The sequence below is a fragment of the Carcharodon carcharias genome, chromosome 23, assembly GCF_017639515.1.
Source record: "Carcharodon carcharias isolate sCarCar2 chromosome 23, sCarCar2.pri, whole genome shotgun sequence".
NCBI classification, from domain to species: domain Eukaryota; kingdom Metazoa; phylum Chordata; class Chondrichthyes; order Lamniformes; family Lamnidae; genus Carcharodon; species Carcharodon carcharias.
This window is the reverse complement of record NC_054489.1, coordinates 22,727,315-22,753,782: the sequence shown is the minus strand read 5'-3', so window position 1 is coordinate 22,753,782 and position 26,468 is coordinate 22,727,315. Positions and strand designations below refer to the sequence as shown.

The following is a 26,468-nucleotide window of genomic DNA, read 5'->3' as shown; positions in this document are numbered from 1 at the left end:
CTAACAAAAGCCAATAAATAAGATCAAACAAACAAATAATAGGAGATGCATCTTTTTCTTTATGAAGAACGACCTCCAAGTCACAAATCATCCTGACTTGGAAATTTACTATCGCTGGATTAAAATCCTGGAACTCCCTTATAACTGCACTGTGGGTGTACCTACACCACATGGACCGCAGTAGCTCAAAATGGCAGCTCACCACCACCTTCTCAAGGGCAATTAGGGATGACCAATCAAAATGCTGGCCTAGCCAGCGATGCTCATGTCCCGTGAAAGAATAAAGAAAAATGAGGCCACATGCAACACCATGGAGCAAGTCTGCATTTTTTTATTGCCCATCCCTGATTGTCCTTGAGAAGATGGTAGCTAGCTGCCTTCTTGAACCACTGCAGTCCATGTGGTGTACGTAGACCACAATTCTGAGCCAGCAACTCATCCAAATCTCAATCATCTGAGATATCCTGTCCTATTTGCAGCAGAACCTTTCAGGTGTAGATTGGCCTCAGCAGTCACCTATGTACCTATCAGAACCCTACCAAACATCCCAGATAATGAACATGGTCATCTTTGCCTTAAGGGACGAACAAATTCTGCCATCTAGAAGGACAAGGGCAGCAAATGCATGGGAACACCACCACCTGCAAGTTTCCCTTCAAGCCACTCACCATCCTGACCTGGAAATATCTTGCCGTACCTTCACTGTTGTTGGGGAAAAAATCCTGGAACTCCCTCCCTAAAGCACCGTGGGTGTACCTACACCACATGGACTGCAGTGGTTCATGAAGGCAGCTCACCACCACCTTCTCAATGGCAATTAGGGATGGGCAACAAATGGGCTGGGTCTTGTCAGTGCGCTCACATCCCATGAATAAGTAATAATAAAATTCTACTGGCAGAAATCCTACATTTAAAACCTGTTGCTTCCCATTCTCTTACTGGATTATTAATTATGGATACTATCACAGGCATAATTTTAATGACTATTTAGAAATGAATAAGCTAATCAAAGATGGACAACATGGATGTGTCAAAGGCTGGTTGTATATGACAAATTTAAGCGTTAGAATATAGTTATCAGCATGTGTACGATAGAGTGTCTCATAAGGGTGTGCCAAAACTCAGGTGTGCAGAGTATGGAAATGTTGCAGCATAAACAGAAATGTAATCCATGGACAGAAAACAAAGTGCTAGGGAACTAGGCATCGTGCATTTGGGAGAAGTGATGCACCCCTGTAATTAAGTGCTATGTCAATTTTTGTTCTCGGTATAAATGAATGATTTTGAATGGGGTGCTGAGAAACACAATCTTAAGCTTCTGACAGCACAGAAGTAGAGAGTTGGCAAAGAGCAAGAAGAAATGGCAGAGACCTCAGAACGATATTGACAGGATGGGGAGACAGGTGACATACAATTTTACCGTGCGTAAGCGTGAGCTTATGCATTTTGGAAAGTAAAACAAAGGAAAGCATTATGAACTCAGTGGAAAGATATTGGGGAGAATTTTCTCCCCATCGTGTGGGCTGGGCGGGACCGGCCGCGGGCAGGTGCACAGCCGATTGCTGCCCGCGATAGGCTGCCCGCCCAGCGTGACGCGCACCCGGAAATGCTCAGCGCTGCCTGTGCAGGCGGGGGGAGGAGGGAGAGTCGGGGCCTGCGCTGTTTCGCGCATGCGCACGAAAGAGCGCTGAAATCTCCCTGAGGCAGCTCCGTGCCTCAGGGAGATGATTTTCATTACAAAGACGTCAAAAAAAAAGAATAGAAAATGTTATTCAGACATGTCCCCTCATGTGACAGTGTCACATGAGCTGGGACATGTCAATGAATTTTAATAAAAATTTTATTTGATTTATAAAGCCTTCATGAAACCTCATCCCGCCCATGGATGAGGTTTCATGGTAAGTGCGAAGGCCGCCTGGGCTCTTCCCCTGCCCCCCCCACCAACCAGCAGCCTTGACAAGTACTTTAATTAATTAATTAATGGCCTTAATAGGCCTTTGACAGTTCGGCGGGCACGCAGCTGAGCTGAAGTTCGAAATGATGCGCAGTGACATCGCGATGCACACCTGATGTCACCGCGCGTTATTTTACGCGTCGGCGAGCTGGGCCTGCCCCCGCACGCCGGCCAGAAGATTCAGGCCATTGGAGAGTGTGGCTGAGCAGAGGGATCAAGAGGTTCAAAGTCATAATCCCATGAAAATGCAAATACAGGTAGATAAAGCTTTAAAAAAAAAAGCCAGTAACATTTTGGTTTTATAAATAACAGCATAGGGTGTAAGAGTGAAGAGGATTAGGTAATTCACAGTTTGGGTGGTGTGCACAGTTCTAGGGAGCCATAGGACAGTGGGTTACGATGTTGAGAGTCTTTAGACCTTAAAGGTGGAAGCTAGTGGAACTCCTGCTATAGATGAGTTGCAAAACAAATCTCTATTTTACTAGACTAAATCAATCTTGGAATGTGTATGAGGTGCCTTTCCAACAAACTTCATTGGAGTGAGGGGAAGTCTTCATGTGGGTCATTGCGCTATGGTCTGACAGTAGCGCACATGCAGTAACTTTTCACCTACCTCTGTAAATACTCACTTTCTGATAAAATTATATGTATCAGAATGCAATTTTTTGCCTATTACAAATCAATGTTTTTCTGATCAAATTTGGGCCCTGAACATGGAGCGACCTTGTTAAAAGATGAGAGCCTATGAGAACAGCCTTTATTATGAATACTTCTATTTCTTAGCATTAAAAAAACCAAAATAACTACTACTATTAAATGATAAATTATTGCCAGCCTGCCTCAACACATTCCTAGACCTCTGTGTATAAACGTGCACTGCTATGATTATACTGCCACCCGTACATGTGAAGCTGAGTATAATTCTGTTTTAATTAATAGATCGTATTCCCATTAATTGGTTTGGGATTTACATTCCCAGTGAAGTGAACAGAGACTTCATGTGCGTTACTTAATGCTGTAAGATTCAAAAGCTGTACTTTACATTGGGCTGTCATTATCTAGAGATTTATCCTTAAGAGGATGTTTTCACTACCACTTCTTTCAGCCTTAACGGTTCAGGGCTGTCACTTACGCTTAAGTGGCAGTAAGGTCTATGCTGTTAAGGAGAACCTTGATGTTATCTCATCCTGTTCTGGGTTCACCTTGTGACCTCTTCCATGTTGGTGGTGAATCATCTGGAAAAGTTAGAGTCAAGATGGCATAAAGAGGAATGATTAACCAACTGGTACAGTCACATTTGATTTGATTTTTCAGTTGGCATACAGTCTCATTCAAGGTTTGTTCTGAGGCTCAACCTTGTGATATTTGCAGAATAATCTAGAATCAAAAGCATCAAATTGCCTATTTGTTATTTTTGTGCACACCCAAGTTTCTGAGGCTTTTGGATATTGCCAATGCATGGTAGAACTGCACATTGAGTTTGTGACTTGGGTTTGATCTTCATTTATCATATATATCTGCTAGGAGAGACCATATGTGCTCAAGGGTACAATTCTAAAGGGAATGCAAGAACAGAGAGACCTGAGGGTTTATGTGCACAAATTGTTGAAGGTGGCAGGGCAGGTTGAGAAAGTGGTTAATAAGGCATACGGGATCCTGGGCTTTATAAATAGAGACAGATCGAGCACAAAAGCAAGAAAGCTATAAGGAACCTTTATAAAATACTGGTTCAGCCTCAACTGGAGTATTGGGCCAATTCTAGACACCTCACTTTAAGAAGGATATGAAGTCTTTAGAGAAGGCGCAGAGAAAGAAAATTGAGATTGGTTCCAGGGATGAGGGACTTCAGTTTTGTGGATCGACTGCAGAAGCTGGGACAGTTCTTCTTAGATTAAGGTTGAGGGGATATTTCACAGATGTGCTCAAAGTCAGGAGGAGCCTGGGCAAAGTAGATAGGGAGATGTTCCCATTGGTGAAAGGTCAAGAACCACTGCATGCAGATTAAAGGCGATTGGCAAAGGAATCAAAGATGACATGTAAAAACATTTTATTTTACATAGTGAATGGTTAAGATCTGAAATTGCCTGACAGATTGATAGTGACAGATTCAAGCGTGGCTTTCGAAAGTGAATTGGATGAAGCTTAAAAAATTGCAGACCTACAGGAAAAGGATAGGGGAGTGGGACTAGTTGGATTCCCTTTTGCAGAGAACCGGCACAGACTGGATTGGCCAAGGGCCATCTCTAAGTGATATAACCATTTAATGATTCTATTCTGTATATGGGATAGATTCCTTTTGGCAGAAAGCTCATGTTAAAAAGTTTACGGATTTCATTAAAGGTGTCACTGCAGCTTTACACATAGTTGATGCACATGAAGATTTATTGGGTTCCATGGAGGAACCTCCAAATATTAATAACCTAGCACTGAAGAAACTGCAGGTGTGTGTCAACCAACTCAAATGGCATTCATTTTTTTAGGGTCAAGATTGTTGATGATGCGCTTGGGACCCAGTGCTTCAAATTGCACACCCGGAGCAGTTGAAGAATGTGAACTTGGATCCCAGGGACAGTGATCAAATATGCATATAAGTAGAATTGAGATACAGATCAGCCATAGTCTAGCTGATTGACGAAACAGGCTCGAGGGGTTGAATGTCCCACTCTTGGAGCTGAATCTTTGGCTTGGCAAGCGGGGGCGGGGCCGTCTCGCTGAGGCGTAGAATGATGCTGGGTGACACCGGGTGTGTGTCCTGATGTCACCAAGCGTCATTTAGATTTTCAGTTCAGTGGGCGCGCAACAGAATCAGCTGCGCGTCCGTCAAACTATCAAAGGCCTGTTAAGGCCATCAATTAAATGATTAAGTCTTTGGAGAAACCTGCCCGTCCAACCTTAAGGTTGCCGGGCAGGCAAAGAGCCCAGGTGGCCTTCAAATTTTTCATGGAACCTCATCCATGGGCTGGATGAGGTTGCATGAAGGGTTTATAAATTAAATAAAATTTTTCATTAAAGTTCATTGACATGTCCCAGCTCATGTGACACTTTGAGGGGACATGTCTTAAATTTCTTTTTCTTCTTAAAATTTTTGGAACTTAAACTAATCTCCATGAGGCAGCTCTGTGCCTCAGGGAGATTTCTGCGCTCTTTTGCGCACATACACGAAAGAGCGCCAGACCCCAACTCAGGGAACCCCTCCCCCCGCCCGCACAGGGAACGCTCAGCGTCTCCAGGCATGTGTCACGCTGGGCAGGCCTTAATTGGCCCAGCCATGTAAAATGGTGGTGTGGACCCAATTGGGGGCGCCAATTGGTTCCACGCCCACCCCAGCACAACCTCCCCCCCCCCCAGCCTGGGGGAAAATTCTATCCATGATTCTCTGTTGCTGAGCTTCAGTAGAGGACTTGCATCCTTGGAACAGTGAACAATTTATGTTGGATTTCAGCTTTTGGCAGAGTTCTGCCAAGATCAAGCCTCTATGTCCCATTAGCAAATCTTTATATTTGCAAGCAGACTGCTTTGGTAAATGGGGATCTGCTCTTCATGCGTAGAGACACTGCACGATGCACGATTTGTATCTTACTAAATTTTATCTCCTCCAATTTATCTCACTCACCTTTCACATCTGATATAAAGTAGTTGACCTGAGCAGGTCCCCAAGGAAGGGGCAGAAAATATAAGCAGAAGAGTGCATCAGCAATTAGAACCAGAATGAGTAATAATGGTAAAAAGTCAAAGCTTAAGGCTCTTTATCTGAATGCCCACAGCATTTGTAACAAGATAGATGAGTTGACAGCACAAATAGAAATAAATGGATATGATATCACTTGTGGTGGTGAGTAATGATATAGGTGCAATAGATTGTGATGTGGAATCAGTTAGGACAGAAATAAGGAACAGCAAGGGGAAGAAGTCATGGATGGGAATCATCTATAGGCCCCCAAAGAGTTGCCTCACTGTAGGACAAAGTATAAATTGGGAAATAATGGTGGTGTGTAAGAGGGGCTTACAATTGTCATGGGTGGTTTTAATCTGCAAATCAGATTGGCAGGGGTAACATGGAAGACGAATTTGTAGAGTGCATCAGGGATTGTTTCTTAGAGTTCTTAAAGTTTCTTAGGTTGCAGAACCTACCTGGGAACAGGCTATTTTAGATCTAGTAATGTATAATGAGGTAGAATTGATAAGAGGTCTCGTAGTTAAGGATCATATGGGGGTTGGTGACCACAACATGGTAGAATTTCAACTTCAGTTTGAGGGCGAGCAACTTGGATCTCAAACTAGTGCCCTCAACTTAAATAAGGGCAATTACAGAGATATGAAGAAAGAGTTGTCTAAAGCAGGCTGGGAAAATAGACTAAGAGGGAGGACAATGGATGAGCAGTGGCAGACATTTAAGCAGATATTTCATAACACTCAGCAAAAATTTACCCCCGTCAATAAGGAATCAATGAAAAGGATAAACCACCTGTGGTTAACAAAGGCAGGCAAGGAGAGTATCTCTAAAAAAACAATCCCTGATGCATTCTACAAATTCGTCTTCCATGTTACCCCTGCCAATCTGATTTGTCCAGTCAATTTGCAGATTAAAATCACCCATGACAATTGTAACGCCCTTCTTACACACCCCCATTATTTCCCAATTTATACTTTGTCCAATCAAAAACTAAGACAGTAAAAACTTTTACAAGTATATAAAAAAGAACAAGAGTGGCTAAAGTGAGTGTGGGACCCTTGCAGGATGCAACTGGAGAATTGTTAATTGGGAACAGGGAAATGAAGATAATTTAAACCAATATTTTGCATCGGTCTTCACAGTGGAGGACACTGTAAATATTTCAAAGATATCAGATGAGAGGAAAGATCTTGTAACAGTTTCCATCATGAGGGTCATTGAGGAACTAATGGGACTAAAGGCAGACAAGTTACCAGGACCTGATGGCCTGCACCCAAGGTTTTAAAGGAAGTGGCTGCAGAGATAGTGGAGGCATTGGTTGAAATATTCCAGAACTCACTAGATTCCGGGAGGGTCCGAGCAGATTGGAAAACACTAATATGATGCCCCTGTTCAAGAAGGGAGGGAGACAAAAAAGCAGGAAACTATAGGCCAGTCAGCCTAACATCTGTCATTGGAAAAATGCTAAAGTCCATTATTAAGGAAGGAATAGCACGACATTTAGAAAAGCTTAACACAATCAAACAGAGTCAGCATGGTTTTGTGAAAGGGAAATCATGTTTGACAAATTTGCTCAATTTCTTTGAGGATATAACAAGCAAAGTTGATAAAGGGAAACCGGTAGATGTAGTGGATTTAGATTTCCAGAAGGCATTTGATAAGGTGCCACATAAAAGCTTATAGCACAAGATATGAGCTCACGGTACTGGGGGTAATGTATTAGCATGGGATTGAGGATTGGTTAACACACAGAAGACAGAATCGGGATTAATGGGTCTTTTTCAGGTTGGAAAGACGTAACTAGTGGGGTGCCACGAGGATCAGTCCTAGGGCCTCAATTGTTTACTATCTATAGTAATGATTTGGAGGAGAGGGCAGAGTGTAATGTATCCAAATTTGCTGATGATACAAAAATAAGTGGGAGGACATGTTATGATGAAGGTATAAAGAATCTGCAAGGGGTTGTAGACAGGTTGAGTGAATGGGCAAAAACTTGGCAAATGGAGTTTAATGTAGGAAAGTGTGAGATCATGCACTTTGGTAGGAAAAATCAAAATGCAGACTATTATTTAAATGGAGAGGTACTCCAAAAAAGTACAACACAGAGGGTTCTGGGTGTTCTTGTGCATGAAACACACAAAGTTAGCATGCAGGTACAGCAAGTAATTAAGAAGGCAAATAGAATTTTGGCCTGTATTGCAAGGGGTTTGGAGTTTAAAAATAGAGAAGTCTTGTTACAACTGTACAGGGCGTTGGTGAGGCTGCACCTGGACTACTGTGTACAGTTTTGGCCCCTGTATTTAAGGAAGGATATACTGGCATTGGAGGCAGTTCAAAAGCAATTCACCAGGCTGATTCCTGGGATGACGGGATTGACTTATCAAGAACGGCTAAACAGGTTAGGCCTTTATTCATTAGAGTTTAGAAGAAAGAGGGATGATCTTATTGAAACGTACAAGATTCTGAAGGGCCTTGACAGGGTAGATATTGAGAAGATGCTTCCCCTAATGGGGGGACCTCGAACTAGGGGACATATTTACAGAATAAGGGGACATTCATTCAAAATTGAGATGCAAAGAAATTTCTTCTCCTAGAAGGTAGTGAATGTCTGGAATTCTCTACCTCAGAGATTTGTGGAAGCTAGATCACTGAAAGTATTTAAAGAGGAGGTCGATAGATTTGTGAACTATCGGGGAGTTGAGAGTTATGAGGAGCTGGCACAAAAGAAGGGATGAGGCCTGGGGTAGATCAGCCATGATTTTATTGAATGACAGAGCAGGCTTGAGGGGCTGAATGGCCTACTCCTGCTCCTATTATGTTCTTATGTATGACGATGCTCACCTCATGGTGTTACTTTCCATCATAATTCAAGCACAGTGAAACTTGGTAAATTAACTAATGCATTTAGGGGTCCAAAGCATGAGGCCCTTAACCTGGCAGGCATTCAAGAAACCTGTACGAAAATGGGTGAACTGTCAGTAGATGAACAGAAACCAACAAGTTTATATGTTTTGTATAATCAACTGTGTAAGACTATGTGCCTGCAATTGATAAAAGTTCACTTACATAACCGACAGTACCAATGAATTACATTGTGTCGACTTCCCTTTTCTTCTCCAGCCATGTAATGTCTCTCTCACTGTCTTATCTCATAATACTTTGTCAAGTTAGTGCATTTTTGGAAGTGGTCTTGTATTAAATTAAGGCTATTGTTCAGCTTTAAGTAGTCTTGAAAACATTTTATTTATTCATTCATGGGATCTGGGCATCATTAGCTAGGTCAGCATTTATTGCTTATCCCTAATTGCCCTTGAGAAGGTGGTGGTGAGCTGCCTTCTTGAACCGCTGCAGCCCATGAGATATAAGAACACCAACAGTGCTGTTAGGGAGGGAGTTCCAGGATTTTGACCCAGTGTCAGTGAAGGAACAGCGATATAGCTCCAAGTCAGAATGGTGTGTTGTTCCCATGCATCTGCTGCCCTTGTCTTTCTAGGGATAGAGGTTGTAGATTTAGAAGGTGCTGTCCAAGGAGCCTTGGTGAATTGCTGCAGTGCATCTTGTAGATGGTGCACACTGCTGCTACTGTGCGTCGGTGGTTGAGGAAGTGAATGTTTAAGGTGGTGGATGGGTGCCGGTCAAGCAGCTACTTTGTCATGTATCATGTCGAGCTTCTCAAGTGTTGCTGGTGCTGAACACATCCAGGTAAGTACAAGTATTCCATCACACTCCTGACTTGAGCCTTGTAGATGGTGGATAGGCTTTGGGGAGTCAGGAGTTGAGTTACTCTCCACAGAATTCCCTGCCTCTGACCTGCTCTTGTAGCCACAGTATTTATATGGCTGGTCCAGTTCAGTTTCTGGTCAATGGTAATCCCCAGGATGCTAATAGTGAGGGATTCAGCAATGGTAATGTCATTGAATGTCAAGGGGAGATGGTTAGATTCTATCTTTGAGACACTCATTGCCTGGCATTTGTGTGGCACGAATGCTACTTGCCACCTTTTAGCCCAAGCCTGAATGTTGTCCGGGTCTTGCTGCATATGGATGCAAATTGCTTTAGTATCTGAAAAGTCAGGAATGGTGCAGAACATTGTGCAATCATTCACGAGCATCCCCACTTCTGACCTTGTGATGGAGGGTAAGTCATTGATGAAGCAGCTGAAGATGTTTGGGCCCAGAACAATACTCTGAGGAACTCCTGCAGCGATATTCCATGACTGAGATGATTGATCTCCAACAGCCCCGCAACCATTGTCCTTTGTGCTAGGTATGATTCCAACCAGTGGAAGGTTTTCCCTGTAATTCACATTGACTTCAGTTTTGCTAGGGCTCCTTGATGTCACACTCGTTCAAATGCAGCCTTGATGTCAAGGGCAGTTCTCTCACCTCACCTCTGGAGTTCAGCTATTTTGTCCACATTTGGATCAAGGCTATAATGAGGTCAGGAGCTGAGTGGCAGAACCAAACTGAGTGTTAAAGATCAGGTTATTGCTGAGTAAGTACTGTTGATGACACCTTCCCACCATTTTGCTGATGATTGACTAGACTGATGGGGCAGTAATTGGCTGTGTTGGGTTTGTCTTACATCGATTCTGTAAATTTTATTGCTGTGTTTCAATCTCCTTCTGCCTTTAACTTTAGATTACTTTAACTAGATTTTGTGATCAGCATTGAGTGAATAGCGCCAGCCACTCATTACACTTGCATAAACATTTTGTGGGCTTTTGCACTGGAACTTTGGGCCCAATTTTAACTCTATGTAAGGAATGGGCTTTGATTGAATTAAAGTCAGGCTTGAATTCGTCACCGCTAACCAATCAAAAAGCACAGTGCCCTCTACAAGGCATCTAGGATCTGAGTGAACAGGGGAAGTAAATTTGTATCCCCTTAAGCAATCAGTTTCACGAACCATTAATGAGCAGTGTAGAGTCTTAACCAGGCAATACTGTTAGAATATTTAATACAAAGTCAAATCAGATACAGGAAGCAAAGGGAATGTAAGATTGGACTAAGAGATACTGAAAGCTTTTAACTTTTTCTATTTAAATTTTTTTTAAATCTCCAACAATAAGTAAAATCTGAAGGAATGAAGCTTTGCATTTGTTACTGTTTGACAATAATTAAGACTTACCATGCCTTTGAAAGAATGTTTACATTGAAATGGACGTGCCCCAACTTCTGTGGAGTTTTGAATGTAACTAGCAGATAAGCACAGCAACTTCATGCTGTTCTGTGTATTTCAATGGTCAATGTCTCAGGCTGATACTGTTACCATGTAGCTCCTGGAGGAGCAAGGCATTTTGGACAGTAACTTCCTGATTTCCTCATTTAGCTATGCATGCGAGGAAAGATGCTGTCTAGATTTACACATTAATAACAGTGAGCGATGTTAACCTTACCATAATCAATCCCTCTGCTGTGATGCAGTGTAATTTTATCAGTTCAAGATTTCGTTATAAGAAGAGAGCATTATGATTTGTGTTGCAGTTAAAGACAGTATTTGTTTTCTGGCATGGTAATTATTTTCCACGGTTATACACTTCTAATGCATTTTAGGGTAAGTGCATTAATTAATAGCTCATTACTACTGATTGTAAAACAGCTTTTAATTTTATACTTGGATTAAGTGCATCCAATAACTGCAGCCTGGTGGGCAAATGCTAATTAGAAATACACTTCCGAGCAGATTGAGATAATGCACTACAGCAACACCTGGTGGTCACTGTGCAAATAAACTCCGTCAATCACTGACAACATAGACAAGGGCTTGCCCGAACAACTTTAAATTAAAAGGCAGTGACATTAAGCTTTTTTTCAAACACGCCAGGCAAATTTCAGTAAATTTATTTGAAATGGATTTTCCTGTACCAGGTTACAATGAGTATTCCTTTTATTCTTTCATGGGATGTGGGCATGGTTGGCAGAGCCTGCATTTATTGCCCATCCCTTATGCTCTTGAGAAGGTGGCTGCCTTTTTGAACTGCTGAAGATCCTGTGGTGTAGGTACACCCACAGTGCTGTTAGGAAGGGGGTTCCAGGTTTTTGACCAAGTGACATGGAAGCTCTTGATGGGTAGTTAAGGGGTGCGAAGTTCATATTTGTAGTGTCACTAGCTGATTGCCCTCTTGCCTGCACTACCAGCTGAGTCTGGCATGGCCCGCGCAATGTGCGCTGTTGAGAAGGGCACTGGTGCCGGCAGCTGCTGGAAGCACCTGAACTGGTGTTGCCCCGACATCTCACTGCCCTTCCAGCTGGCGCGACTGCCATCGTTCTACTTTGGACCATGTAGGTTCATTCAACAAATTGGTACACCACTTAGCAAAAGCCGGCACTAATGTTATTTAGAAGGTCAGGCTTTCAACTTGAAGAATTTCTGCTACTGCAGTCTTTCAGAAGATTGGTTTCTTTGCCTGCATGGCAACAAGCTCAGCTTGCATGGCAACGAGCATGGATCTCACAAAGTCAGTGGAAAATGGGATAGCAGCCACCAGACACTCTATCACCTTGGGTCGCCAGTGCTATCATGAGTTAGCCACTATCTCCATGCTTCTTTAGCATGACAAAACATTGCCTGACAGACCTGCAAATGTCTCAATCATTTTGTTGTTCATGCTCATCAGCCTTCTCCTGTAGGCCAGCAAAGTCCTCATCTTAATCCCCTATAGCAGAACCCATCTGTGATCTCACCCTCTGGGAGCTGGTGCCCAGGCTAGCCTTTCCCCTTGACCTGGTTGGAGCCCACTCATGCCCAGTGACTCGTGTAGATCCTGAGTTTGCATTACCCTCTGAGGTACGTGCAGTGTTAGTATCTGAGCTGGTAGCTGGGATTGGCTTGGGCACAGTGGCTCCTCATCACAGGCATGGGTTGCTCTTCCACTTCCTGTGCTTGCTGCGACTAGCCAGGTAGTAGCCTTGTGTATCTGAAAGCTTATAAGAAAGGGAGGGTTGGGATAAGGGAAGATGGGCAGAGTTGAAAAGCAGGAAATCCATGTTCACACAATCTGCAACTTTAGTTCATGCGACACCTCAGGATGAGGGTGAGGACAGAGTTGAGAAGGAACAAAAGGCAGTCACTTGCCACAACCCTGGATAGATTCACTGGTGCCAGATGCCATGGGTTGTGACCAGCTCCATGATTCACAGCGCCATCTCCTTCATTGTGCCCAGGAGATGGAAGCGTTCCACCCCCCTCAACCCACCCTGCCAATTGGGTCATTCTCCTGTTAAGTACAATCTTCTCCTGCAAGAGGGAGGGCAGATGTCAGTGATTGTGTGACACTGTGTTTGGGTGATGTTCCTGCCATAGCTGCATAACTGGAAGTATGTGGAGGCAGCAAGAAGTGGGTGTGAAGCTGATATCATTGGTAGGTACGTCAGGGCGAGTTGAATGTTGGATGCAAGTCCTGTGTGCCAGTGAATGTTGGGACCAGGGGACAGTGATCAACATGACAGGCTGGTGGTCAGTTAGATGTGACAGGTGATGTGAAGGTGTACTCACTGACCTTGACTCTGTGTGTGAGGTCATTGAACTTCTTCTACTGCAGCCAGGTCTTCAGCCACCTGCCCCCAAAAAACTTTCAGATAGTCTTGTGTGAGAGCTTCCTGCCCACCACCTCCCTCCGCCCCAACCCCACCACACACACAGAAACACACCCTCTCCCTTGGACTCCACATCTGTTACTTGTGCCTTCAGAAGAGCGTCAATGCATCATGAAGCACCCTGCTGAACTGATGCTCCATTTTTCTTCATCATTAGTCTTGTAAAATTAGTTTTCAACAGCCTTCTGTTCTGCTGTGCAACTCCCCTTTAAGAGGGACAGACGGTCTTTAAGGGTTGCAGGCTAGCTGGAACACATTCCAGCCTCGCATGCTCTTAGGCCCCTGGATTTGTGTCAGGCAGCCCCACATTGGGGGCCAGCTGAGCTGCAAGGCAACTTTCATTCAAATGAGGAATAAGCATGAAATTAACATTGTCATGAGGCTTTTGAATTTTAATTTTGAAAATATGATTTTTCAACTGAGTGGAAATTTTGCAATTTGAAATGAGACAGAACAAACTACTTAAAAATGCAAGGCCACCTTTGGAGATAAAAAGGCAAACAAGACACACTCAGGGGAGTATGAAGAGAGGGACCTTTCCTATAATTCAAAGATCCATTGAAACTGGTTAATGTTGAAGGAGAGACGTTAAAGTGCAAACTGCTGGATATTGAAACATTTGTTGCCATAGACAGACCCACCCAAAATCCCTTGGAAATACACAATGGGTGAACTATAACAGGCCAGGCAGACTGAGGAGACATTGCAGGTGACACAGGGAGTGTCAAGAAAGTTTTTTCTGTCAAGAAAACAGGCTGAAAATCTGGGCGCTCTCCCTCTCTCTCTCTCTTTTGGAAAAAGTGTGTGTTAGCCGGTTTGAGACGTCAACTATCAGAAACCTACTAGCAAACTGAGATCTCGTAATAATTACAACATCTTCTACACCAGACCCGCATCCAAGAGACCGGCCGATCCAAATTGGCCACGATGTCTAAGATTAATGTCAAGGGGAATCAAAGGATGGGCCCAGGCGGGTCATGAATTGTGACCCTTGCACCTGAAAAGGGGCACACCAGTTTTTAGCCCAAAATGTTCTGATCTCCATTGTTGCTCTCACAGAGGTCTTCATGAGAGATCGGAAGGGGGGCATCAGCTGACAGCACCTTGACCTGTTGCTATCTGCATGGTTAGCCATTAATTACTAACCAGGAAAAAGGCGAAGACAATGACTATTACATTCAAATTACATTTTAAGTCCTTCTTCCTGTTACTATATTCTGACATCCTTATACTATGATTACAAAACTCCCATTATGTAATTAAACATTTACTTATTGACAAACTGGGAAGACAATAAGCAGAGTTTGAGAGTTTTTTTTTCTGATTATTGTGAGCACTTCCTGGGTTTCCGAAATGGTGGATCTTTGTTTAGTAAATGTGCACTTGTGGGGATAGGTAACATTGAACCAGTGCAAAAAATTGAGGAATTTTAAAGATACGTGAGTTCTGCCCAAAACCACTTGAGTTTAGTGCTTTCCGTGATCATTTATACTTTACGGTGCAATTTAACCAAATCAGACCCCATCCAGAAAATTAGTTCCCACCGCCCCCAAAAAATTGTGAAATCCCACCGATTGTGTTGGTTTGGGAAGGCTTTTCAAACGGTGCTCATTTGATTAGGCGCAAAGGCACCAGTACGCACATTTTAAAAGCTTTACATATCAATTTAATTTACTGAGAAACTGACTGATTTTTACCAATGAAATTATTAAATGGGTTTTTTTTTAATTCAATTTTAGTGATTTTAAATCGGGTTGCTTACAGGTGGAGAGCAGTCATCCATACTAAAATGTTTAATTTTGTTGATAACCCCATTTTCAGCTGTTTAACAAAACTGCACCCATTTACCACCCTAAAACACGTCAGGCAATACTTTGTAATGGAAACGATCACCTTCTATTCTGCTGCTTCATGGAAAATTTTACATTTGTGACTATGGGCCGGATTTTGAGGTCAGCAGGCAGGCCCCAGGGCGGTCAGGAAACAGCCTGCTGTCCACGATCGGCCTCTGACCGCGATTTCACACTGGCTGGTCAGTTAACGGCCAGTCAGGCCAGTGTGATACGCACACTGAAAGGTTCATACTGCCGAGGTCAGAGGGGGCGGGAGGAAGGTGAGTGCTGCAGTCAGCGCGGACATGGGGGAGTGTGCAATGAAAGCTCTCTGACTTCAGGGAGCTGAAGAATTTTAAACCCTTAAGTAAAGATTTTAAAATCCCGCAAGAAATTTTCACCCGTAAGAACCGCTCACCTAAACATGTTGATGATAAAAATTCTGCCCAAACCTCATCCCGCCCTTGGATGAGGTTTCCTCAAAAATCCGAAGGCTGCCTGGCCGATATCACCCACCCGCCGACTGTAACATTGGATGGGCAATGAAAAATAGTGGTTAATTCATTGCTTAATGTCCTGAATAGGCCTCCTAACTGACGGGCCCACTACCGACTCTTGCACGTGCCCGCCGACCGAAATATCACGCGGGTGCACGATGACATGGGGACGCTCGCCCATATGCGCTGTCCACGAAGGTCCCATCCTTGTGGATGCTCCACAGTGATTCCAAGCACAGCTCCAGCTCCGAAATGTGGGGCATAATTTTCTCTTCAGCGTGTGTGGGGGAGGGGGGGGGGGGGGTCCCGTATGCCAACAGGTGAAATGACGCACGGTGAACGTCAGGCGTGCATCGCGGCTCAGTGGGCGTGCGCTGGAGGTGGCTGCGCGCCCACCGAACCATCAAAGCCTGTTAAGGCAATTAATAAGCCAACTGAACTAATTGACAGGGCTGCCTGTCCAACCTTATGGTTGACGGGCAGGCGAAGAGCCTAAGCGGCCTTCATGTCTTTCATGAAACCCCATCCACAGGCAGGATGAGGTTTCATTAAATTAATAAATAATCTTTACACATTTCATAAACATGTCCCAGCTCATATGACATGGTCACATGAGAGGACATGTCTAAATAATTTCAATCTTTCCTTATTTTAAAGTTTAAAATTGTATTTAATCTCCCTGAGGCAGCTCCAGGCCCCAACTCTCCCTCCTCCCCCCTCCCGCCTGCACAGGCGGCGCTGAGCACTACCGGGCACATATCATGTTGGGGCAGGCCTTAATTGGCCTGCCCACATAAAATGGCGCGCAGCCGATCGTGGACAGCCATCGGCTCCATGCCTGCCCGTGCCAGCTCCCTACCAGCCCGCCTGACAGCAAAGGTTCTGCCCATGGGTTTTGAGTTGCTGCAGGTGGAGACACTTCCTGCACGCATGTTCACCCCGGACACTGGAAGTGGCCTGACTTCCCACATTGTACAGGAGAAGCATTCAACTTGGCCAAGATGCCCTGCCATGACTTACCCTTAAATTACTCCCTTTACTTTTACTTCCTCTGGTTTAGGAGAATATTAAGGAAAGAAGAAATACCTACCAGGCCCTACTTACCAAGGCCATGGCTCATCTTACTGAGGAAAGGTAGAAAATGAAAGGATCACCTCCTTCCCTCTTCACCGAACTCTACCTCTCACCAAACTCCAATGAAGCACTCTAATGCAGCCCAAAGCAGCATTCCGGTGCAGACAAAAGCAGCACTGTAGATGGCTTGCTTTTATGCTGTCTGAATCCAGCTGCTAAAGGCTGCTTAAGCCAGTTAACTAATTTACTAGCTGCAGCTGCAAGCAGAACCTGAAGAAGAAGTGTTTTGCTTAAATTAATATATGTAGCAAAATCAGTGTCACAGTACCTATGGCTGTTCAGTGATGTGTATGGGCCAACACTGATCCAGAATGCTTACTACCATATAAAGAAGTTGGCTACTAATTAAAGTAGTATAACGGTTGCTATATAAAATTCAAGGACAAATATTTAAATGAATTTCTGTTGTATAGCATTGATCCTTTATGTAGATTTACAAGATTTATGGTTCTCCCCACCACAACTCTAAACGTGATCTGTTGCTGAATAATACTGGGATGTCAGGGTTGGGGTCGGTTGGAAGTGCAGACGGCTTATCGACATGCTCAATGCCAACCCACCCCGCAGCCATAATGGGCTGCGGGGCAGCCAAACGAGGGTCAAGTGCGACTTCACGCCCCTCACTGGGGAGGAAGTCCCGCCCTCTGGAGCTGCTAGCCAATCGGATTGGCTGGCAGCTCCATCAGTCCTGGCAGCACCAAGAGCTTATCAGTGGCAGTTGCTGGGAGTGCAGGAGAAGAAGGAGAAGGTCCATCAAATCCCGGAGCAGGTAAGCCCAGGGTCTTAGGCAGGGAGAGTTTGGATAGGTTAGGGAGGTGGGCGGAAGGGGTGTGTTTAAGGTTCTGGGCAGGTAGGGGGCAAAGGGCAGCCCCTGAAGAGTGAACCACCCCCTTCCTTCCTGCTGTTTGACTTTGATTAGCTGCCCCTGCCCAGCTACCCACGTAACAAGGCTAATTGACCCTTGATTAGTTATTCGAATATGGTAGGTGGGCTCCAAAATTGGCTGCCTGACCACACACCCTCCCTCCCCTCCTCACTGTATTATGGGGGTGAGCCGGAGGGTGGTAAGGTGGGCACCCGCCCTTTATTATGTGCCCCCCCTACACTCACAGCATGCAGCAGTGGCACATAAAATACAGCCCCCAGTTTCTCTCCAATCTTCACTCTATTCCAAATGATCCACCTCTTGCTTCCTTGACCCTATTTTCATAAACTGCTGATTACCTGACCTTCTCTTCCTGCCCTGCCTTGTGAATTGATATTATTAATGGTTCTCTTTCCTAAGGTATTGTTCCCCTACCCTTCAATACTGGGAAGCCTGAAGCCATTGTCTCTGGTCCTTGGTATGCAAGGGGGTGATAGGTTACTGGGGGTAGGCAGGATGCAGATTTGAGGTTCTTATCAGGTCAGCCATGATCTTATTAAATGGCGGAGCAGGCTGAGGGTCCGAATGACTTAATCCTGCTCCTTGTTCTTATGTCCTCACCACAAACTCTATTCCCTCGCCACCAACTCCATCCTACTCCCAAGCCATTGTCTGATTACAATCTTTGTGTCATATTTGACCCAGAGGAGCTTCTGACCACATATCCGGGCCATCTCTAACTGGCCAGTTCCCACCTCTGTGATGTAACATCACTTAACTTATTCCCTCCTTCAGCACACCTACTAACGAAGTCCTCGCCCATGCATTTGTTACTTCTAGACCTGCTATACTGTACTAAAAGGTTTTGCAATATCATTAACAGTTGCCTTCCACTTCACAAATCAGAATAATCCTGCTTTACCTGAGCAATTTCTTTAAAAATAACACCAGCTTGCATTTATATAGCACATTTAACATGCTGTATATACTCAGGTAATGGTTGATCTCATGCAAAAGTTGACCCCTGACTTTTTTATATGGTACACTGGAACTACTAGATTCTGTGGTGGTGTTATTTATCTAACCCTATCAGCATAACTCTGTATTCCTTTCTCTCTCAAGTACTTAGCTAACTTCTCCTTAAATGTACCTCTGCCATTCTCCTCAACTACTCCATGTGGTAGTAAGTTCCACATTCTAGCATTCTCTTGAAAAAGAAGCTTCCCCCGAATTCTTTATTGGATTTATTTGTGACTATCTTATATTTATTACTCCTGGTTTTGGATTTCCTCACAAGTGGAAACATTTCTCAACATCAACCCTATCAATCTCCTTGATAATTTTAAAGACCTCTATTAGTTCACCCCTCAACCTTCTCTTTTCTAAAGAAAAGAGCCCCTTCCCTGTTTCATCTTGTGTTCGGGGTCTAGATGGAGTTTCATTAGGGTTTGTCTGTCACCCTATGTGACATTGCATTATTTACATCAGTATCAGGTGCGCCGATCTTAACCCTTTCCACCACATGCCCCTGGTCAGTCATTCATGATAGCTCCAACCTCTTTGTTCTGGTATCATGCTTCTAAATCTTTTTTGCACCTTCCCCGGTGCCTTAGCTTTTTATAGTATAAAGACTAGAGCTGTGCATAGTCCTCCAAGTGAAGTCTAACCAAGGTTCTATACAAGTCCAACATTCCTTCTCTGCTTTTCTACTCAATACCTGTAGAAATGAACTCCAGTGACTTATCTTCATTTTTAATGGTCTTTTTGATTTAATTCTGGTCAATCTACCTATCCTAATCTGTGTATGATGCTTAGTGACACTGTCTGAAAATGTTCCTGTGAAGCACCTTGAGATATTTTACGATGTTAAAGACACTATAGAATTAAAAGTTGTTATTGAGTAAAATATCGTAATAACTACCTTCCCAATAAAGTTTCTGCCACACCACAGCACTGAAACAACTCCAATCAATGTCACTAATGATATCCTATACAATTGACTGAAGTGCACTATCCCTCCTTCTCTGCCAGTCTGCAGCCTTTGACACAATTAGCCATCCCATCCTCCTGTAATGCCTCTCCCCAGTTGTTCAGTGGGCTGAACTGCCCTCTCCAGACACTGCTAGATACTCTCATGCAATGTCTCCGCTTCCCACCCTACACTGTTACCCCTGAATTACACTCAAGATTCATTCTTGGCAACCTCCTACTTTTCATCTGACCCTCAGCAACACCATCTGAAAACACAATGTCGGGCTCCACATGTACACTAACAACACCCTCTCACCACCCTGCCATGCTGCTTGCCTAATATGCATTATTAGACAAGCATAAATTTCCTCCAATTATTTTTTCCATTTTTTAAGTTTATTCATTCATGCATTGTGGGTTTCTCTGACTAGGCCAGCATTTATTGTCCATCCCCTATTGCACTTAAGAAGGTGGTGGTGAGCTACCTTCTTGAATTGTTGTAGTCTATGTGGTGTAGGTACACTCAGTGCTGTTAGGAAGGCAGTTCCAAGATTTTGGCCCAGTGCCAGTGAAGGAATGGCAATATAGTTCCAAGTCAAAAAAAAATTAGTATTCAAGAGATATAGAAGTCACTGTTTTCGGTTCCCATCAGTGATTCCATCCCCCACTCTGTCTATTGTTTCATGCTGTATCAACCTGTTTGCAACCTCAGTGCCCTATTTGACCATGAGCTAAGCTTCCGATACCATATCCTCTCCACCCTGCTACTTCAAACCTGTAATATTGCCAGAATCTGCCTCAGCCTCAACTCATCTAGTGCTGTAACCCTCAACAATGCTGTTGTTGCTTCCAGACCCTACTACTCCAGGCCACCATCCCATCTTCCACCCTCCATAGACTTCAACTCAAATAAACACTAGTACCTATATCCAACCTCACACCAAGTCATGTTCACCTATTACCCCTGTGCTCGCTGATCTACCTTCACTCCTGGTCCTCAATTTTAAAGTTCCCATGCTCATGTTCAGGCCCCACCAAAGCATTGCTCCCCTCTTATAGGGCCTTCAGCCCTATAACATTTTTAAAATGTATTTGTTCATGCAGTATGGGTTTCTTCCTACTCTGGTCTGTTGTACGCTCCTGGGGCAGAATATTATGCTCGGCATGCATGCGGGTGTGCGCCCGACTCACCCAAGTTTAAAATGACGCATGATGACATCGGGCATACGTCCTGATGTCATCGCGCAGTCTCGCGATATTTCGTTCGGTGGGAGCGCGCTGGGTTGGCTGCGTGTCCGCTGATAGTTAAAAGGCCTATTGAGGCTATTAAAAATCTAATTAAATTCAAATTTACGCTGCCCGTCCAACCTAACGGTTGGTGGGCATGTGAAAAGGCCAAGCGGCCTTTACACTTTTTAGGAAGCCTCATCCACGTGTGAGATGAGGTTTTGCTGAAGCAAATAAACGTTAAATTATAACTTTATTTTTGAATTAAAAACATGTCCCAGCTCATGGGCAGAATCTTGCCCTTGGATGGTGGGCGGGCCCCACCGGCTTGGCAGGGGGCGGGCCACTGAAACGGAGCTCGCCGCCATTTTAAGTGGGCGGGCCAATTAAGGCCCGCCCAGCGGCATTCCCGACGGGAAGCGGTATGTGCTTCCTGTTCCGAAAGAGCGCACTGCTCCCTGACACAATTCCTATCTCAGGGAGAATACCAACAGTGGTAAAAACTTTAAAAATAGAAACATTAAAAATTTATTAACATGTCCCCCTCATGTGATAATGTCAGACGAGATGGGACATCTTAATAAAGACCACATAAACTTTATTAATTTTTCACAATACGGACATGAAACTTCATCCCGCCAGTGGATGAAGTTTCATCAATAATCTGGAGCCCGCTGGGGCTCCTGGCCTGTCCACCAGCCTTAAGGTTGGACGGGCAGGTCTTTAATTACTTTAAATAGCCTGCCAATGGCCTCAATTGGCCATTGACAGGTCGGCGGGCAGACAGCTGATTTCGCTGTCCGCCCGCCTTCCTGAAAATTTAAATGGACCAGGATGACGTCAGGGATTCCTCCTGATGTCATCCCGCATCATTTTCACCTCGGCGGGCAGGCCCCGCCCTCAAATCGCCGAAGGGAAAATCCTGGCCCCTGAGGAGACATGTTTTATTAAATTTTTATTCCCTTAATTTTTTTGCACAGCGCTTCAATCTCCCTGAGGCAGCTTCCGTGCCTCAGGGAGTTTGAAGCGCTCTTTTGCACACATGCAAGAACTGCACGCTCGGCCTGGCTCTCCCTCCTCCCCCCAAGTGCGCAGGTGGCGCTCAGTGCTGCCGCTCGCAATCCATGCAGAGCAGGCCTTAATTGGCCCTCCAGTGTGAAATTGTGGTGCGGAGCCGATCGCGGGCGGCAGTCGGCTTCCCGCCCGTCCCTACCGAGCAACACCGCCAAGAGAAAACTCCTGCCCCTGGTTTCCTTCACATCACTATTGGCAGCTGTGCCTTTACTTGTTTAACCTCTCCATCTCTATTTCTCCCTTTCCCTTTGATGCTCTTTAAAACTTACCTTTTTGTCCAAGCCTTTGCTCACCTGTCCCAATAGCTCATTATGTGGCTCAGTGTTAAAGTCTGTCTTAGGTTTACTCTCTCTTGCTATGTCAAAGGCATTATATAAATTGTTGTTGTAATGCCACGAAGTTGATCACACTCATTTATGAGTATGTTATTGGAGTAAAAATAACTTTGTTACACATTTTTAAATCTTGCAGGTGTTCGTGAAATGCCATTTTGAGTATGAACCTATCAATGATAACCTGATCCCATGCAAAGAAGCTGGCTTGAAGTTTACCTGTGGCGATATATTACAGATTGTGAATCAAGAGGACCTTAATTGGTGGCAGGTAAGTATTGTAGGGTGTTGGTACCGTTCAATAGGTCTTAATGAAGTCTTCGTAATCTTAAGTAGGTTAATTTTTTATATTTATGAACGACAAGAACTATGTACAGATACACAGTAAAGGGTTTAAGCTAAGAGTTGTCTGCATGCTTGCTTGTGCAAATGGCTCACTTCAACGCTAGACTGACCCTAGGTGTGGGTCATGTATTCTGTTACATCACTGTTTGGGTGGTCCTGTATGTGTGCCCTATATGTACCCTATATACGATAGGCCCTTAAACTATACCCCAACCAAGTCTTTATCCAATGTACTTCAAGTTATTCTAGATTACCCCTTATATTTACATCGCTATTACTACCCCATCTCCGCCCTTCTGATGAAGAGTCATACGGACTCAATATGTTAACTGTGTTCCTCTCCACAGATGCTGTCAGACCTGCTGAGTTTTTCCAGCTATCTTTGTTTTTGTCCCCCCTTCAAATCTCTGAGTTCCTAGCTTCAGACGGACTGGAAGCCTTATAAACCTTCCATGTCTTGTTCACACCACTGTTGGAGGAGTGGTTGCTTCTGCACTTGCAGGTAAACTCTGTCGATTTGGAGGTTATTCTGGCATCTCGGCATCTTTTCATCCTCTTTTTTCATTCCTTGGTATTGAACCATGCTTTATTGATTCAGCGGGTGTGGTGATAGGTGATTGTTGTTCCATCCTGTTTTATTTTTTTAATTCATTCATGCTATGTGGGCGTCGGTTGGCTAGGTCAACATTCATTGCCCATCCCTAATTGCCCTTGAGAAGATGGTGGTGAGCTGCCTTCTTGAACTGCTGCAGTCCATGTGGTGTAGGTACACCCACAGTGCTGTTAGGGAGGGAGTTCCAGGATTTTGACCCAGCAACAGTGAAGGAACAGTGATATATTTCCAGGATGATGAGTGACTTGGAGGGGAACTTGTCGGTGGTGGTATTCGCATGTGTCTGCTGCCCTTGTCCTCCCAGCCGGCAGTGGTCGTGGGTTTGGAAGGTGCTGTCTAAGGAGCCTTGGTGAGTTCCTACAGTGCATCTTGTAGATGGCACACACTACTGCTACTGTGTGTCGGTGGTGGAGGGAGTGAATGTTTGTGTCCGAGGTGCCAATCAAGTGGGCTGCTTTCTCCTGGATAGTCTCAAGCTTTTTGTGTTGTTGGAGCTGCACTCATCCAGGCAAGTGGAGAGTATTCCATCACACTCCTGACTTGTGCCTTGTAGGCTTTATGGAGTCAGAAGGTGAGATACTCACCGCAGGATTCCTAGCCTCAGATCTGCTCTTGCAGCCACAGTATTTATATGGCTGGTCCAGTTCAATTTCTGGTCAATGGTAACCCCCTGGATGTTGTTAGTGGGGGTGGATGAAAGTCGTGCTTGTCTCCCATTTATTTTTTTCTCCTTTTCGGAGTGAACTCGGAGGCCATGTGTTCAGGCACCCACTTGGGAATTCAGCTGGCTGCGATGCTCTTGTAAACTGGCTGCTCTGACTTTTAAAAGATTGGAAATGTTTTTGAAATAGCTATATCCAAGAACTTAACTTTTTAGCTCATCCCTGCTTGGTCCTTTGAGTCTGCAATCCGTGGGTATTCAAACTGGATGTCCATGTGATCTCTGGAGTCCTCAGCTGCACAGTGGAATTTTTTATTCTGCCCTCTGCTTCCAATTCTGCTATGGAGCTTCTCTCGGGTGATTTCCCTCTGTGTCTTCACTTCAGGCGCTTTCAGTCTGGTCAGAATGGTGCTCCCTTAATTTTCCAGCTTTTGATTTTCTGCTGAAACTTTTCTGAGGTTCTGGTTTTTTCCAAGTGTTGCCACCATGTTGTAGGGTGTTAGAAACCCTTCAGTGGGACTTAATAAAGTCCTTGTTGTCTTAAGTAGGTTAACTGTACGTTTTTATTAACTACAAGAACTATGTACATTTGCACACTAGACTGACCCCAATGTGCTCTCTTACATGACTGTGTGGGCGGCACTGTACTCGGTCCCACGTTAACCCTATATGTGCCAGACCGTTACAGTAAGCACAGTCACTGCGTTCACTACTCTGCTGTGTTACTGGCACAAACCCTTCCATATGGGTTGAATGTCACTCGAATAGCATTATTCTCCAAGCAGATTTTCCTGCTTACTATATTTAGAGCCGTTTAATGTTCCAATTTGAGAACTTTGTCACCCTTCTACAAAACACAAAAGTGGTTGCTAATTCAGAGATATTGACCTGTATCTCAAATAAAGCTGGAGGACTAAAACCCTTTGTTACAAGCACACAACAACAAAACACAGGCCTGCCAGTGTGGAGCTGCATGATGACTTGATATTAAAATTTAATGCCCAGCAGGTCTTAGTGCAGCATCTCTGAGTAAGTCTAGTATTTGTGCTGCAAAGCAGAGTCCAACGCTTCTTGTCACAAATTTTAATTTTTCTGAACAAGGCATTGAGATAGTATTTGCATGAAGATGTGGGACATCATGACACAATGATTTCTGTGTACCCAGAAATTCAACTGATCTACGAAGCACATGGCAAGCTTTTTATAGTAAGTGGTATGTAAGTGTAAGCTGTTGTCTGCAATGTGCCTGTTAAACCATCTAGTCACTAATTAACAAGGGCTTTTATAAATGTTACATTGTATTTACTCCCACTCAGGTGTGGGGAATACTTTTGTACCGAATGCAGAATAAAACCTGCGATTATAACTGGGGTTAGCATCAAGCTTTTGAGAAATAGGATGAAAAAACAGTTTCTTTCAGTGGCAAGTGCCAACACCGTGGTACTGGCAGAGCAACCTTAAGTGGATATTATCTCACAACAGGAAAATTCTGTTTTTATATTGAAAAGCTCAGTGCTGCTGGGGTGGGGGGAGGGTGAGCGATGATGCAGGCACAGATGAGCGCTGGCAGAAAGTTCCCTGAAGGCACAGAGCTGCCCCAGGGAGCTGAAGACCCGAAACCCAGGAAATTAAGTTATTAAAATCAGGGGAAAAAAATGTTCAAGCATCACAATCAGGCACCTGAACATATAGATTACAAAAATGCTGTCCACATATTTCTATTTTTATTTTATTTAATAACGGAAACCTCATCCTGCCCTTGGATGAGGTTTCATGAAAAATGTAAAGGCCACCTGGTCAATTTGCCAACTGTGAGGTTGGACGGGCTACATAAAATGACAAACGATTGCCTTGTTGATGGGCTGAATTGTTCTCTTAACTGTCGGCGGGCCTGTTTGACTTCAGCGTGTGCCCGATGACTGAAATATCGTGCGAGCCATGGGATAGCGTTTGGATGCTTGCTCGACATCATCTCGCGCGATTTCACGCCCGATCAGGTTGGGTGCACACCTCCCCGATCAGCGTAAAATTCAGCCCTTGAAGTTTAGCCATTTTTGTTATATAGGAAAACATTGGGCAGAATTTTGCCCTTGATGGGCGAGCAGGCCAATTAAGGCCCGCCTGGCGGGAAGCGCTATGTGCTTCCTGAGCGGGTGTTGGGGGAGGGGATTCCCCAACTGTCAGAGTGCGCTGTTTCACACATGCGCACGAAAGAGCGCACATCTCTCTGAGGCAAAGTGCTGCCTCAGGGAGATTGCTGAAAGGCAGTGAAACATGAAAAATAGAAAATTTTAAAAATCATTAACATGTCCCCCTCATGTGAAAATATCATGCAAGATGGGACGTGTTAATGAAATACACAAAAACCTTATTACAATGTATAATTCCGATATCAAACCTCATCCCGCCACCGGATGTGGTTTATAATAAAATCACTTACCCGCCTGCCTGTTGGGCCTGTGCGCCGAGCCGACGTTTGCACGGGCCCCTCAAAATCCTGGTCGATTGGAGGGTTAATGGCCCTAACAAGGCCTTTAATTAATGGCGGGGCGCGTCCCGCTGCATAGCACACCCGCCGACCGAAACATCGCCATGCCACGCGCTGACCTCGGGACGCTCACACGATGTCAGCGCGTGACATTTTAAGCATGCGGACTCCGCCACCCGCACATCAGCCAGAAGATTCACTCCA

General features: G+C 44.4%; 1 protein-coding gene across 1 annotated transcript in view; it reads left to right on the top strand.

The window, feature by feature from the left end:
- mpp2b (membrane palmitoylated protein 2b) overlaps positions 1-26,468 on the top strand; it is a 524,997-nt gene that overhangs the window by 466,081 nt on the left and 32,448 nt on the right. Inside the window, exon 7 of the mRNA XM_041173430.1 lies at positions 22,297-22,428. Coding sequence (XP_041029364.1) covers positions 22,297-22,428 — 132 coding nt within the window. The remainder of the gene's footprint in view (positions 1-22,296; positions 22,429-26,468) is intronic.